The 14,889-nt window shown below is 41.6% G+C and overlaps 1 protein-coding gene across 2 annotated transcripts in view; it reads right to left on the bottom strand.

The window, feature by feature from the left end:
* TNR (tenascin R) overlaps positions 1-14,889 on the bottom strand; it is a 117,814-nt gene that overhangs the window by 75,369 nt on the left and 27,556 nt on the right. For both annotated transcript variants that reach the window (XM_069065517.1, XM_069065518.1), the window contains one exon: positions 11,313-11,498. In XM_069065517.1, coding sequence (XP_068921618.1) covers positions 11,313-11,498 — 186 coding nt within the window. The remainder of the gene's footprint in view (positions 1-11,312; positions 11,499-14,889) is intronic.

Below are 14,889 nucleotides of genomic sequence, written 5' to 3'. Positions count from 1 at the left end.
AAAACAACTAGTCATTACTGGTGGAATTTCAAATACTGTGGCACCAAAGTGTGAGAGATATTGGGAGGCAGAGGGTACTTCCTGAAGTCCTAATGATTACACCACATCAGATACCATCTACTTTGCCTATATAAAAGACCCTGCCTGCTGTTTTCCAATTGTGTTAAGTATATCTAGCTCCCATTCACCCCATCTATGAACCTCTGAGTTTCTTGGCCCATTCAGACTTCTGAGGACATCTCCCTGTTCTTTGGGTGTGGATAGTGTCCAAACATCAAGAAAAGCAGTCGATTGAGCCAAGTTTGTGCAGATTTTAAGGAAGAGACTGGCTCAACAAATTCATCTTTTTTTTTTTAAGGACCTTTCTCAGATGGAATGTTCTTCTTGCCAATGAAATTAATGAAAAACAGGTCTCATCATTCCCAGTGTTACTGGAACATCCAGTCTCCAATCCTTTACTGTAAACAAGTGTGCCTTGCTTAAGATGCCAGGCAGAAGCTGAAAAGTTCCTACCTGGCTCTTCCTCTGGTCCCTTTCTTCCAGTCCTCCCATTGAAGTCTTTTCTTTGCATGGAGAAGGGTTTAATCGTCTCTTCTTATCCCCTTTTATGATCTCTCACTGTTCCTGGAGCCTGACAGCTCTCTTTCCAGTACACTATCTGGCAGAAGCCCTCTCTTAAGTGTCCACTAGGTTCTTCATTCAAGTGGCCACTTGGGGTCAGTGTTACTTCACTCAGAAAAAGGCCAAGTGAGGTCTCAGCTTGGGACCTCAGACTCCCCCTTCCCTCCCCTCAACAGCCCACAGGGCGTTGAGGCTGTTATACACAGTTTGGTGTTTGTGCAACTGGAACATCATGGGAGTGCAGACAGGGTGAAGTGAAGGAACATTAAGTGCTTGGGTCTGGCTTGATTTGCCAGCTGGAGTCTTGGTAGAGAATTGGGTTCTTTCATGGAAAATCCTTCTGTTCTGTGAGGAGTTCTGCTTGTCTCTTTTGTACCTTGACCTCTCTACCAACAAACCCATCTTCTACAAAGACCTTAAACCCAGTGTGTGCGTGTGTGTGTGTGTGTGTGTGTGTGTGTCCATGCAGTCACTTTCAGTTGTGTCTGACTCTTCATGACCTCACTTGGGGATTTCTTGGTGAAGAAACTAGACTGGTTTGCCATTTCCTTCTCCAGATCATTTTACAGGTGAGGAAACTGAGGCAAACAAGGTAGGCCCAAGGAGGAAGACCCAAAGACAATTCCTGTTCAATGACCTTCCCCCAGAAGCTAAGAGGCCTCGGAATATAGCTATTCTTTTCAAGTCCCCAAGCTAAGGTAGCAGAACCTTCCCAGGAATGTCTCTTAATGCTGTCTCACTTTAGTAATTGTGTGCCTGAGTGTTATGTGGAGAAGGTGACTCAGTTTCCTAGATGGTGGGCTTGCTGGCAACTCTTACTGGGTTGCTTGGGCCTCTTCTAAAATGAAGCATGTCATTCTGAGTCAGCAATGCTGCTGACTCCAGTCAGTATGAGTGAACCGAACCATTCAGGTCCTCTCAATCTGTGCCTACTCAGCCAATGCCAACAGATCACCTCTCCTATCCAACAAGCATTTATGGATAACAAAGACAAAATAATAGAGATCCCGGCTTCAAAGGAGGTTTCATCTTACTTGGGAAGATGATGTAAATTCTGAGATTTTTTGAAGGCAGGGATTGGATCTTTCACATTCTTCCCAAGTCCTCAGTTTTCAGGACTTCCTAAGTCCTCCCAAGTGGGGCAGGTAGGCGGCTGCTGGATAGAGAGCCAGGCCTGGAATCAGGAAGACTGCTACCCTCTCAGGTTTTGGACAAGTCCACTCAGTTCTCATATTGCTTGACCTCTCTGCAACCTTTGACACTGTTAACCACCTTTTCCTCCTTGATACTGCCTTCTCTCTCAGTTTTCATGGCATCATTTTCTCCTGGTTTTTTCCTCCTGCCTATCTGATTCACTCTGTCTTCTTTGCTGGCTCTTCCTCCTACCTGTAGACATCCCTCAGGGATCTGTCCTGGGCCCTCTTCTCTTTTTCCTCTTTATTACTTCATGCGGTGATCTCTTCAGCTCTCATGGATTTGATTATCATCTCTATACTGATGATTTCTCAAATCTATGTTTTCTGCTCCAATCTCTCTGCTGACCTCCAACATCTCCAAATGCCTTTTAGACATCTCAAACTGGACACGTTAAACTCATTATGCCCAAAATAACTGTTTCCTCCAAAACCTTCCTCCCCCTCCCACCTTCCCTGTCACTGCAGAGGTCAACACCATCTTTCCAGTTCCTGGCTTCCTTTAAGGCCCAACTAAAATCCCATTCTCTAGGGGGAGCCTCCCCCAACTTCTTTTAATCCCAGTGCTTTTCCTTTGTTAATTATCTCCTATTTATCCTGTGCTTAGTTTGTACATATTGGTTTGTGTTAGACTTTAAGCTCCTTGAGGGGAGGGACGATTGCTTGTCTCTTTCTGTGTTTCCAGTGCATAAGTACAGTGCCTGACTCAATAGACACTTATTTTATTGATTTTATTGATAAGTATTGATAATGTTTATTAGATTGTCACTGACAGAGTGTGGCAGGGTCAGAGTGCATTCATCCCCTCCAATGGGGAAAACGATAACAATAACAATAGCCAATCACTATGCCTGATGAAAGGTAGTGTACGATTTCTCTTTTGCAAGAGTCCAGATCTGTGAGGACAGAACCCTGACCAAATTCCAAGGTCGGTATTGTGTCTTTCCTCCTTCCTTCCTTCCCTAGGGATTTTGGGCACTGTCTGTACTTCTTGAGAAGTAAACTAGAGGCTGTGGCAGATTGACCTGTTAACTGTTAATGTTTGCCAAGTTCTATGTGAAGAATGTCTAGCGCCTTTGGGTCACAAAGGGACTGTACAATGACCAGACAGAAATCTTTGTGTCAGAGTTACAGAGGCTAAAGAGCTATTTTTAAAGGTAGAAAAGCCACCAGCAACAAAAAATTATTGCATTCAGAGAAACTGCCATTCAGGAGCAAATTCTGGAGGTTTGGTATGATATGGGAGTGGGGAGGTACTGGGTGCCTCTCGCTCTCTTTGGTCCCCATGTTGCAGAAGATCAGGTCTAGAGGAGAGATGGAGAAATGGTTCAACTAAGAGCTACTTAAAGATTTTGAGACAAAACGTTGTTATTTAGGAAGGGTCTGGTTCAGGGGTGGGGACTTTGAGGCCCTAAGTCCTCACAGTGTAGCCCTTTGACTGAATTCAAACTTCACAGAACAAATTCCCTTATTAAAAGGATTTCTTCTGTAAAATTTGTACTCAATCAAAAGGCCGCACCCAAAGACCTAGAAGGCCACATGTGGCCTCCAGGCTGAAAGTTCCCCGTCCCTGGTCTGGATTCAGGAGAGACAGGAGTCTGCAAAATGATCTTGGGTACTCAGGCTTCTTCTGCAGATTAAAAGTATAGATGCCTGTGTGACTTTAAGGCTTTTTTGTTAACTAGTGGGACAAAGGACAGACGTGTGAATAGCAAACCGAAGTCAAGGTCAGAACCTTGGGGGTGGGAGTCCAGGCCTTTGCCTGGAGGCTCTTTACTGGGAGAAGATCAGAGCACAGGGATTACACCATAGAGTTCATTCATAACCTTTTGTTGGAGCTAACATTTCCTTCTCTCTTCTGAGGGATTCTACAGGCTCCCAAAGCTGGATCAGTGCTTTCCCTGGGGGCTAAGGCATTTTTTCTTGTAGGCCAAAGCTGTGTAAGGAAGAGAGAAATATAACCCCTTCAAAAACAAAACCATCCCTGGAGCAAACTTCTTACTGTTCTCCCCTTCTCTCCCTAAACTCTGACCTTTCCATTCTCCTTCCCCACCCAACCCCGCTCCATGCCCAGCAGCAAGAGAATTGATAATCCTAGTAATTCTTATATTAGCAAGTAGACTGGCAGAGAACTTTCTACCCTGGCTCTAATCCCTTTGTAAATCACTTAAGCTATTTGCCTTTATAAACCTCCTCAGTGGTGAGCTCCTGGAGCTAATTACACACAGTCTCAAAAACAAAAACAAACCCACCTCCCCAGTGGTAATAATACCATTTCCTCCAGTCTAAGTCTACTATGTTGGGAGTAGAAAGTTCTAGCTGGACCAGGAGTCAGGAGGCCTGACTGGGGTTAGAGTCCTGCCTCCAATATTTACTAGCTGTGTGACCATGGACAAATCACTTAGCCTCTCTGAGGCTCAGTTTTTCCATGAATAAATGAATGAAAAAAACTTTTCTTAAGTGGTTATCAAGTGCAAAGCATAGGGCTAAGGACTGAGGATTCAAACAGAAATGTAAGACGGTCTCTGCTCTCAAGGAGCTCACATTCTAATGGAGAGAATTCATAGTTTTGAGACAGATGAAAAGATCCCATGATCCTTAGGTGAAAAGCATCTTTTCTCCATCTTGAATAAGACTCCAATGTGCCAGATGGATGGGTGACTACTCAAAATCTCTTCGTGTCTGTCTATCCCTTGTAATTGTCATTCATCTTTGCCCCAAAAGTTCTCTATAGGGGGCCCATCTAACATTCTGGAGGCAGCGGGTGGCCTAGCAGAGAGAGTGCTGGGCCTGGAGTCAGGCCTTCCACTTATTCCCTTGACATTGAGAGGCTACTGGTTGAGTAAAGGATGTCTGACAGTTTGTTTTTTTTTACTCTTGATACATGATTCTATCTTTCTTAGCTCATACATCTCTTATTTAATGTATTTTATAGAGCTTTCCTGTGTGATTCTTTGTTTTTAATATCTTGTATCCTGCTCACATCCACTATGGATTTCTCCAATATCTTTTGGGTGATTCTCACTTTTGCTTCTTTGGAGACTATAGTTTCCATGCTACACAACATCCTAGAAAGAATATTGGTGTGAAGAAGATAGATCTTTGTTTCAGAGAGAGGCTTGGGTTCATTAAGAGAATGTTGCATCCACAAACAAATATTGATATTAAAAAGATAGATCTTTGGTTCAGGGACAAGCTCTGGGTTATTAAAAGAACTTGGTATTTCCAAAGGCAACCCAGGAAGTTTTCTTCCTATTCAATTCTGAGCCCAGTTTATAAGTTAAATGCATTTTTATTCAAAAGAGTTTGGCCCAACCACCCAAGTAAGATAAACTAAGAGGGTAAAGACTGTCGTCCATTGTCCAAACTCTTGGGTCATTGTTGTCCTTTGTTCTCAGAGAAGACCAAAATGACATCACTATGTTGGGATCAAGGCACAGTGTATTCTGCTGTGGTTAATCTGACCATTATGAGCTTGGAAGGGTCTACCACAAATTGGGCACAAGTAATCCATGTGAACATTTGGAGGGTAGACATTTCTAAATTTGTGCATCTCATGTTTCTTTTGAGCAACTGCAATTCTGTTTTACTCATAACACAGAGCCTTCCCTGATGTGGGCATGCCAGGCTAGGCAGTCCTGGGCCAGTGTCTCCCATGTTTCACAACAGATTCCAAAGTTTTTCAGAGATCTTGAGAGTGTTCTTGTATTTTTTCTTCTGACTTCCATGTGAACGCTTGCCTTGTGTGAATTCTCTGTTTAGGCAAACATATATCTGGCATTTGAACAACATGGTCAGCCCATCAGAGTTACACTCTCTGTAGTAGAATTCGAGTGCTTGGCAGTTCAGCTTGAGAAATGACCTCAGTATCTGGTACCTTATCTTGCCAGGTGATCTTTAGAACCTTCCTAAGACAATTCAAATGGAAGTAATTCAGTTTCCTGGCATGGCACTGGTATACTGTCCAGGTTTCACAGGCATACAACAATGAGGTCAGTAGACCATCAGTTTGGTAGGCAGCCTAATACCTCTTCTTTCCCACACTTTCCTTTGGAACCACCCAAATTCTGGGCTACCTCTGGCAATAAGTGTGTCAACCTCATCATCCATGTGTACATCCCTGGAAAGTATTCTGCCAAGGTAAGTGAACTTATCCACAGCATTCAAAATGTCTCCATTTGTTCATTGGAAAACTGACTTTTGCTGTAACTGGTGGTTCCATGGATGGATGGTGTGTCGCTGGCTGGTGAGGAACCTGTTTTCTTGGTGTTAGCAGGCCAAAATTAGCAGTGTCAGAGAATCAACAGGTCTGTACTTTGTTGTGACTCAGCCTCTGAGTGCAGTTGGGTGAACATCTTATAGATCTTCTCTCTCTCTCGCTCTCTCTCTCTCTCATATATATACATATGTGCATATACATATAAAATATACATATACATATATATGCCTCATACAGACACAGAAGATGGACAATGAGATAAACTCATTTTTAAAATGTGGAATAATAATAATTGTATTACATACCTTGCAGTATTGGTGTGGAAGAAAGGGCTTTATAAAACTTAAATGTATGTGTGTAAATATATACAATGCACACATATACACATACATATGTTATTATTTTATTTCCATTATTTTCTTCATAGGTTCATAGCTCTAGAGCTGGAAGGGACCTCAGAAGCCATCCAGTATAACTCCATGGACTCTGATGACTTTGAAATTTAGAGTGAGGCAGACAACTTTGTACAACTCCAATTCATGAGCAAGTCAAGCCATTGCCTCATGATGTCATTGGTCCTCTTTGAAAATAAAGATTGAACGACAACATTTTGCTGATGAGGCTACTGAGACCTGGTGATTTATCCAGGGTCACACAGACTCTCAGAGGAAAGATTCAAACCTAGGTTTTTGAGTCCAGAGTGGATAAACTTTTTGTTGTACTATTCTGCCTTCCCCTTGTCACTCCCTTTGGTTACTTACCCCTAAACCAATCGTTAGGCCACTTACTTGCTATATGTCATAGGTAGGTAGATTTAAAAAGCAATATGTTGGTTAATAATAATAACTCACTTGATAATACTTTAAGGTTTGCAAAGCATTTTGCTTCTCTGATTTGGGGGTGGGTAACTAGAAATCTGGCCACTTTCCCATGTTGTTCATTATTGGATGTAAATATCTCCTTTCTCAAGTAGTCACGATCTTTGAGATCTCATTCATGCCAAATCACCCATGAGGCTCCAAGCAATGATGAATTGCTTTAAAAACATGTTTCCTCCAGCACCAATTCTAGGAGTCTCTTGTTTAACTCACTTTTTCTGAATGTCTCCAACTACCCACAAAAGCCACTTAAGGCAGCTAGTCTGTTCCCTCTGTGTTTAATTTACCCGTATTAACTTGCTTGGTCAGCATATCTTAAGGCTTCCTCTCTTTTTCTTCAGGAGCGTGTCTGTCTGGGGAAAACATTTATTATATTTACTTTAACTGGCCTCATTTGGCAAGGTCATGGGGGAGATTTCAGCTCAAAGGAAAGTGGCTTTGATTATACTACCCTTGTTTATATTACGCACTTGCTGCTGTCTTGTCTACCAAGACAGCAAATGCTTTTGGAGTATGCCAATGCATAGAGACTAGCTAAGTCAATCTTTGCAAGTCTGTTGGCAACCTCTAGGATACTTCTGCCATTCAAAGTGTCTCTCCCATCAGACAACAGAGCTGCATGTTTTCTGTCACTCACCATGATGTCATGGGATATCAGAGCTGCAAGAGAACTCAGAAGCCATTTTGGACAAATGCTTCATCTTACAGCTTTGGAAGTGAAGGTCTGAAGGAGGGAAGTGATTTGTCCAAGGTCAAAGAGCATATTCATGGCAGAGCTGGAACTAAAATTCAAGTTTCCTGATTCTTAGTTTAGTTCTCCTTGATGTATTCCATGTTTATTTAATTTTTTTTTAAGCAATTGGGGTTAAGTAACTTGCTCAAGATTACACGGCCAGTTATTTCTGGGTGTGGTGCTAAGTATCTGAGCCCAGATTTGATCCCAGGTCATCCTGACTCTGGAGCCAGTGCTCTTACTCGCTGAGGCACCTGGCCACCCCAAAGTAATTTGTGTATCACATCTTTATATATTATTCTTTTTTTTTCTTTTTGGAGGGGTGAAGTAAGGGCAATTGGGGTTAAGTGACTTGCCCAAGGTCACATGGCTAGTAAGTGTTAAGTGTCTGAGGCCAGATTTGAACTCAGGTCCTCCTGACTCCAGGGCCGGTGCTCTATTCACTGTGCCACCTAGCCACCCTGATAAATTTTTTTAATCCAGCAGGAAATGGAAACTCTGTAGAGGATACATGGAATGGTAAAGAGAGTGGTGGAGTAAGGAAGAACTAGGTTTGTCACAGAGAATTATCTTTGGATTGTAGATCTCTATTTGGAAGGGACCTTAGAGCTCATTAAATCCAACTCACTCGTTTTATAGATGAGGGAGCTAAGTACCAAAGAGAAGAAGCTACTTGCCCAATTTACATAGGGAGTAAATGTCAGAGTCAGGATTTGAACCTAGGATCTCTGACTCCATAGCCACCCTGCCCCTCTAGTTCAATAGTTAATGTGTTCAAGACAGATGAGACAAGGACATAGTATGCTGTTAATCCTTCCCTCCCATTCCTGCCCTCAGTGTTTAATCTTTTCTGCTTTGTGACATTTCTAGGCTATTGATGGAACATGCCAAGTAGGGGTACTCTCTTTCCATCTTCACTTCCACGCATTGCACTTATTTCTCTGTGATACCTGGATGATGACAGACACAGAGTCTTGCAGATGCAGGAAGAAAATGGAGTCACCTGGGGGAATTCAAGCATGCTTAGTGGAAGTAGCTAGTAGAACATGATGGGGCAGAGAAAACATCAAAGGCACAGAGGCAAAAAGAAAGGAGAAAAGTCATTTTACTCAGAAAGCTAGGACACATTCTCATCCACTGTTTCCCCTTATTCCTTCTCACTCCACTCCATATTCCTTCCTACTCCCACCATGGAGGCAGGGATGCCTTGATGCTGGTGAACTGGTTTTGGCCACTTTCTTCAACCTAAGGTAGGTTATTATGGTCTGAGAACATTGGCAGGCTTCCCTGTAGGGATGCTTGTAGGTCTGTGTGACGTGGGGACTCTTCGATGCCAATATTGGGGTTCTGCTTCCCATCATCTGGTTGAGTGAGTTGATGTATTTCCCTTGAAACATGTCCTTTTTGTTCTAGGTCTGGAAAGCAGTGCTTTTCTGTGCTTTTCCAGGAGAGTAGAGGTCCCTTGTAAGGGCTTCATTAGTCTGTGTCTCTTTTTGGGAAATGGAGAAGAGGCATGCGCTGGTAAGATTACTAGAAGTGGGTACTTTCTTGTTCGGTCATTCAGTCATGTCTGACTCTTCCTGACCCCATGGACAATAGAATGCCAGGCCCTTCTGTAGGACTGTCTGTCCAAGTGCATGTTTGTTGTTTCCATGACACTCTATCCATCTCATTCTCTTCCATCACCTCCTTTTGCCTTCATTCTTTCCCAACAGGGAGGAGGGTGGGGGGCACTAAACTAGGCTACACAGGCACTGATCAGAGAATGTTAGAATTATCACAATCTCTGATGCAAATACTCCTGGAAGAATACAAGAATGAGTTAGAGTAGAGCATCTTAATTTGGAGTCCAAGAACCCCCACCAAGGCATCTTTAGTGGGTCCATGAATTTGGATGGGGAAACAAAACAAAACCCTACATCCTTATTTTCACTGACATTTGGTTTTTATTGTAATTCTACGTATTTTATTTTAAGCATTTAAAAACATTCTTCCCAGACCGAGTCCATAGGTTTCACCAAACTGCCACAGAGGTCCGAGACACACAAAAAGGCACCAATCCCCTGGCTTGTTGGGTATTATCAGGAATACCATGGCATGGACTTGGTGACACAAATCCACTATTGAGCCTTTCTGTTTTCTGTGCCTATAATCTTAGGCAGTTTGTTGCAGATCCTGACAAAGGAGACTCCCTTATCATATATACATTGTAGAGTAACACAGAAATGCATGAGGAAAATAGGGAACAAAAGATACCTGGAGCCACAATAAAATATTCTTCCCTGGCTCCTCATCTTTCAATTCTTTCAATGGAGTCACTTAGCAACAGTAGTAACCAAGGCTAGATTTATACACACCAGTACAGAGATTATAGTTCTCTTTGATCTTGTCCACTGTCTTCAAGCTTCTTGGGAATGGGAGGGGGAAAAGTGGTGGGGGTGGGGAAAGGAAAAGGAATAAGCATTTATATGGTGCCTACTATGTGCCAGTCACTTTGTCCTCACAACAACCTTGTAAGATAGGTGAAGTGCTATTATCCCCTTTTTCAGTTGAGGAAACTGAGGCAGAGGTTGTGACTTGCCCAGGGTCTCACAGTTAGTAAATGTCTGAGGTCACATTTGAATTCAGGTCTTCCTGAGATTAACCCAGCTGTCATCTAACTGCCTTTAAAAGACAGGAAAAGGCACAGCTAGGTGGTACAGTGAATAGAGCACCAGCCCTGGAATCAGGAGGACCTGAGCTCAAATCTTGTCTCAGACACTTAACACTTAGTAGCCACGTGAACTTGGGCAAGTCACTTAACCCTAATTGCCCTGCCTTCCCCCTCCAAAAAGCAAAAAATAAAATAAAAAATAAATAAAAAAATAAAAGACAGGGGTTGTTCTAAGGGCCATGGGTGCTGATAGCTACTGCTTTGCTGTCCCCACAGTTCAGCTTTCCTGGCTTTCTTACTATGATGAGAGGATGTAGGAACCATGGTAGAGTGGAAAGAATACCAGGTCTGAAGTCAGCGGATCTGTGTTCAAATTCCACTTCTGATGCATACTTCCTGTGTGACTTTTAGCAAATGACAATCTCCCTGGTCCAAGTTTCCTCATTTGTAGAATGAAGGGGTTGGACTATATGGACTGGTTGGACTAGCTCTTTGAGGTCCTTTCCAGTTCTAAATCTGTGTTCTAATTATATGTATACACTTTCCATTGTTTATAACCCTTTTACCCAGGTTTTCATTCCCTATCTTCCACACCAGTTACTCCCTTTACCATCCCTCCATTCCCAACAAATACTGTGAAAAGAGACTAAGGAAACTTAGCAATTTTCATCATACACAAAAATGCCCGAACAAATGGGATAGGAAAGGTATTGATGGGAAAAAAACATGCAACAAAGCAAGGCCTCCAGCATCCATATTAATGGATACATCTTCTGAGAGGTACTACTTGTTCCTAATCAAATGACCAAATTATGCAATAAGCTCATATAAATTCTGGCATTGATCTTACTCATCCTTTTAAAACACTGAAAGCCCTGGGTTGACCCAAATGCATGCTATACTCAGGAAGAGGTAGCTAATTTTAGGGAACCTCTGGGAAGCCAATGACTAACATGGATCCCAGTGGTGTCCCTATGGAGCAAAGGGCTTCAGAGGCAGGGAAAGCATTACTCACTGGTGAGGGTGGCTCTGGTGGTAGGACCGGAATTCTTAGGGGCCATCAGCTCATGGTACTGCTCACCCGCCAGGGTACTGTATACCACTTTGTACTCCTGAACCTCAGCCTCACTGTTGTCCCATTCAAGGTCAAGGCTGGTTGCTGAACGGGAACTCACCCGTAAGTTCTTGGGGGCATCGATCTCTGCAAAACAGCAAAACAACCATAGTAATAACATTTTATGTCTTCATGGGGCTATGACCTTTTGGCTACATATGTGTGATTTTGGGAACCCCTTTACAGGAGGGACATCGGCAGATTGGAGCCAGCCTGGAGAAGGTCAGCCAAGAGGGTGAGTGAACTGTAGACCATATCATACAGATAAAGGGAGTAATGATGACTAGCCTGAGGTTAGAGAGGGGATATGGTAGCTTTCTTTCAATATTTGATGGGTTACCATGTGGAAGAGTGATTAGGTTTGTTTTGCTTGCCCTAAAGGAGAGAACCATGATTAATGGGTAGAAGTTGTGGAGAATCTGGAGAGGCAGATTTTGGTTCCACACAAGAAAAAAAGACAGTAAAACATCCTAACAATGAGAGCTCATCCAAAATATCCATTTAGGCTGCCTTGAAAGGCAGTTTAAGGATCTCCTTCCCTGGAAGTCTTATAAGCTACTTGAGGGCAGGGATTTTGTCTCTGTGCTTAGCACAGTGCCTGCCATATGGTGGGTGCTTGTTAAAAGTTTGTTGATTGTTTCTTAAGGATGTCATGGTCTAATAGTGGGTCAGAGAATGAGGGTTTGAGTCTTCACTCCATCACTTACTACTTAAGAACAAGTCACTTAATCTTTCTGAGATTTATTTTCCTTATCTTTAAAGGAGTGTTGGAAGAGGTGACTTCTAAGCAGAGATGTGCTGATACCAGCTCTAATTTGCTCTTCAGAGCTGATTGTTAAATTTTCAGTGAGAGGACTCATGCCACAGACATTGACAAACATATATATTAGGACTTGACTTATGTTGACTGGCAAGACATAAGAAAGTGATCAAGAAAATGATCGTAATGCAGATTAAACTAAAGTGTGTGGAGTTGTTTTGGAGAGCCCCAAACTCATTGGTTGTTAAGCCAAACTCTGGTTTTGGTGGTTAAACAGTCACCAACCCACTCCTGACTCTAGGATCCCCTTCCCACTTTAAATCAATGATTCTATGATGTAGTAGAGGAGATAGAGCTATGAAGAGGTAATTTGACCCAGATGATTTCTTAAGGTCCCTTCATATCAAATGAAAATGCTTTGCAAATCTTTAAGTGCTATATAATTGCTAATTGTTATTCCATCTCTAATATAGTCCTGGGACTTGTGTTTGGTATCTTAAAGTTAGGTGCCTTGAAAAAAATAACCTGATTGAATGGCTAAACAAACTGTGGTAAGTGAATGTAATGGAATATTGCTACATTGTAAGACATGACAAATATGATGAACATAGAGAAACATGGAAAGACTTAAGTCAACTGTTGCAAAGTGAAGTACTCAGAGTCAAGAGAACAATATACATAATGACTACAGCAATGTAAATAGGTGGAGTTGTGAACTGATCCAACCATTCTGGAGAGCAATTGAAACTATGTCCAAAGGACTATGAAACAGTACATCCTCTTTACCTAGCAATAGGACTACTGGGTCTGTATCCCAAAAAGATCAAAGAAAAAGGAAAAGGACCAAAAATATTTATAGCAGCTCTTTTTGTGGTGGCAAAAAGTAGGAAATTGAGGGGATACCCATCAATTGGGGAATGGCTGAACAAGATGTGGTTTATGATTGTGATGGAATACCATTGTGCCATGAGAAATGATGAGCAGAATGGTTTCAGAAAAACTTGGAAAGACTTCCACGAACTGATTCAAGGCGAAGTGAGCATAATGAGTAGGACATTGTTTAAAGTAACGGAAATATGGTACAATAAACAACTGTGAATGACTTTGCTATTGTCAGCAGTACAAAGATCCAAGACAATTCTGAAGGACTTATGATGACAAATGCTATTCGCCTTTAGAGAAAGAACTGATAGAATGCAAATGAATATCAAAGCATACATTTTTAAACTTTATTTTTCTTGATTTGTTTTTGGTGTGTATTTTCTTTCACAATTTGACTAGTATGGAAATATGTTTTTCATGACTGCACATACATAACCTTTATAGAGTTGTTTGCCTTCTCAGTGAAGGGGTAGGGGAGAGAGAGAGTGGGAGAGAATTTGGAACACAAAATTGTAAAAAACAAAGGTTAAAATTGTTTTTATACATAAATAGAAAGTAAAATATTAAAAAAGAAAAGAACAGTGTAAATAGAAAGAATTTCCTCAAAACAATAAAAAAATGAAAGTTTAAAAATTAAAAAGAACAAGTATGGCTCCAAAGAAGAGAAATGATAAGAAACTTCCTCCCTATTTCTTTGCAGAGATGGGAAGTCCATGGAGGTGGTACTCACACTTGAGACTTTTTGGATGTATGGATTGATTTTGCTGATTCTCTTCCTCTTTTTTTTTTTTAAAGAATTATTAATTATATGGGATGGCTCTTTAAAGGGTAGGAGAATAAGGATACTATGGAAAATTCTGAATAAGTAGAAAACAAGAGATGTCAATAAAATTTTATTTTAAAATTATGCTTCACAGGGAGAAATGGAGTCTCATTCTTTATGATGAAGGTATCTCCCACATGAGTGTCCAAGGGCAAAACTCATGACCATCATTTACAGTCTAGAGGATTCATCTGTCATTGGAAGAGGTGTTATTCCAATAATATTATTAATAATAAGTATATAACTATGAATTTGGTGATAAAACAACACAATATACAAATTGTACAAAGCAATAGCAACACTTATACAACACTTTTATGGTTTGCAAGATGCTTTACCCATATCTACTTATTTGATCCTCCCAACAAACCTGTGAGTCAGGTGCTATGACAACCCACATTTTACAGATGAAATTGAGACAGATCTCAGTTAAATGACTTATTGAGGGTAACATAGCAAATTAGTATGTGGCAGAATTTGAACTCAGGTGTTTCTGAGGTCACATTCAGTGCTCTATCCACTATACCACCTGGCTACTTTTAGTGTGTCTGTCTCTCTTTCCTTGTCTCTCTTTGACTTTCTCTCTCTGTCTTTGTGTTTCTCTTCCTCTATCTCTATCAGTCTATCTCTGTCACTCTGTCTCTCCCTCTCTTTCTCTCTCTGTCTTTGTATCTCCCTCTATCTCTGTCATTTTGTCTCTCTCTGTAGCTGTGTCTACTTGTCTGTTTGTCTGTCTGTCTGTGTCTCTGTCTGTCTGTGTCTATGTCTGTCTGTCTCTCTGTCTTTGTGTCTCTTTCCCTCTATCTCTGTCATTTTGTCTCTCTCCCTGTGGCTGTGTCTACCTGTCTATCTGTTTGTCTGTCTGTCTGTGTCTGTCTGTGTCTCTGTCTGTCTGTGTCTCTCTGTCTCTGTCTGTCTGTCTGTCTGTCTCTCTCACTCTCTCCCTCTCTCTCTCTCTCTCTCTCTCACACACACACACACACACACACACACACACACACACACACACACAC

This window comes from Petaurus breviceps, unplaced genomic scaffold (genome assembly GCF_028583685.1).
Source record: "Petaurus breviceps papuanus isolate PSGF00001 unplaced genomic scaffold, PetGlider_PUasm1.0 90692, whole genome shotgun sequence".
Classification (NCBI taxonomy): Eukaryota; Metazoa; Chordata; class Mammalia; order Diprotodontia; family Petauridae; genus Petaurus; species Petaurus breviceps.
This window is presented reverse-complemented; position numbering and strand designations above follow the sequence as displayed.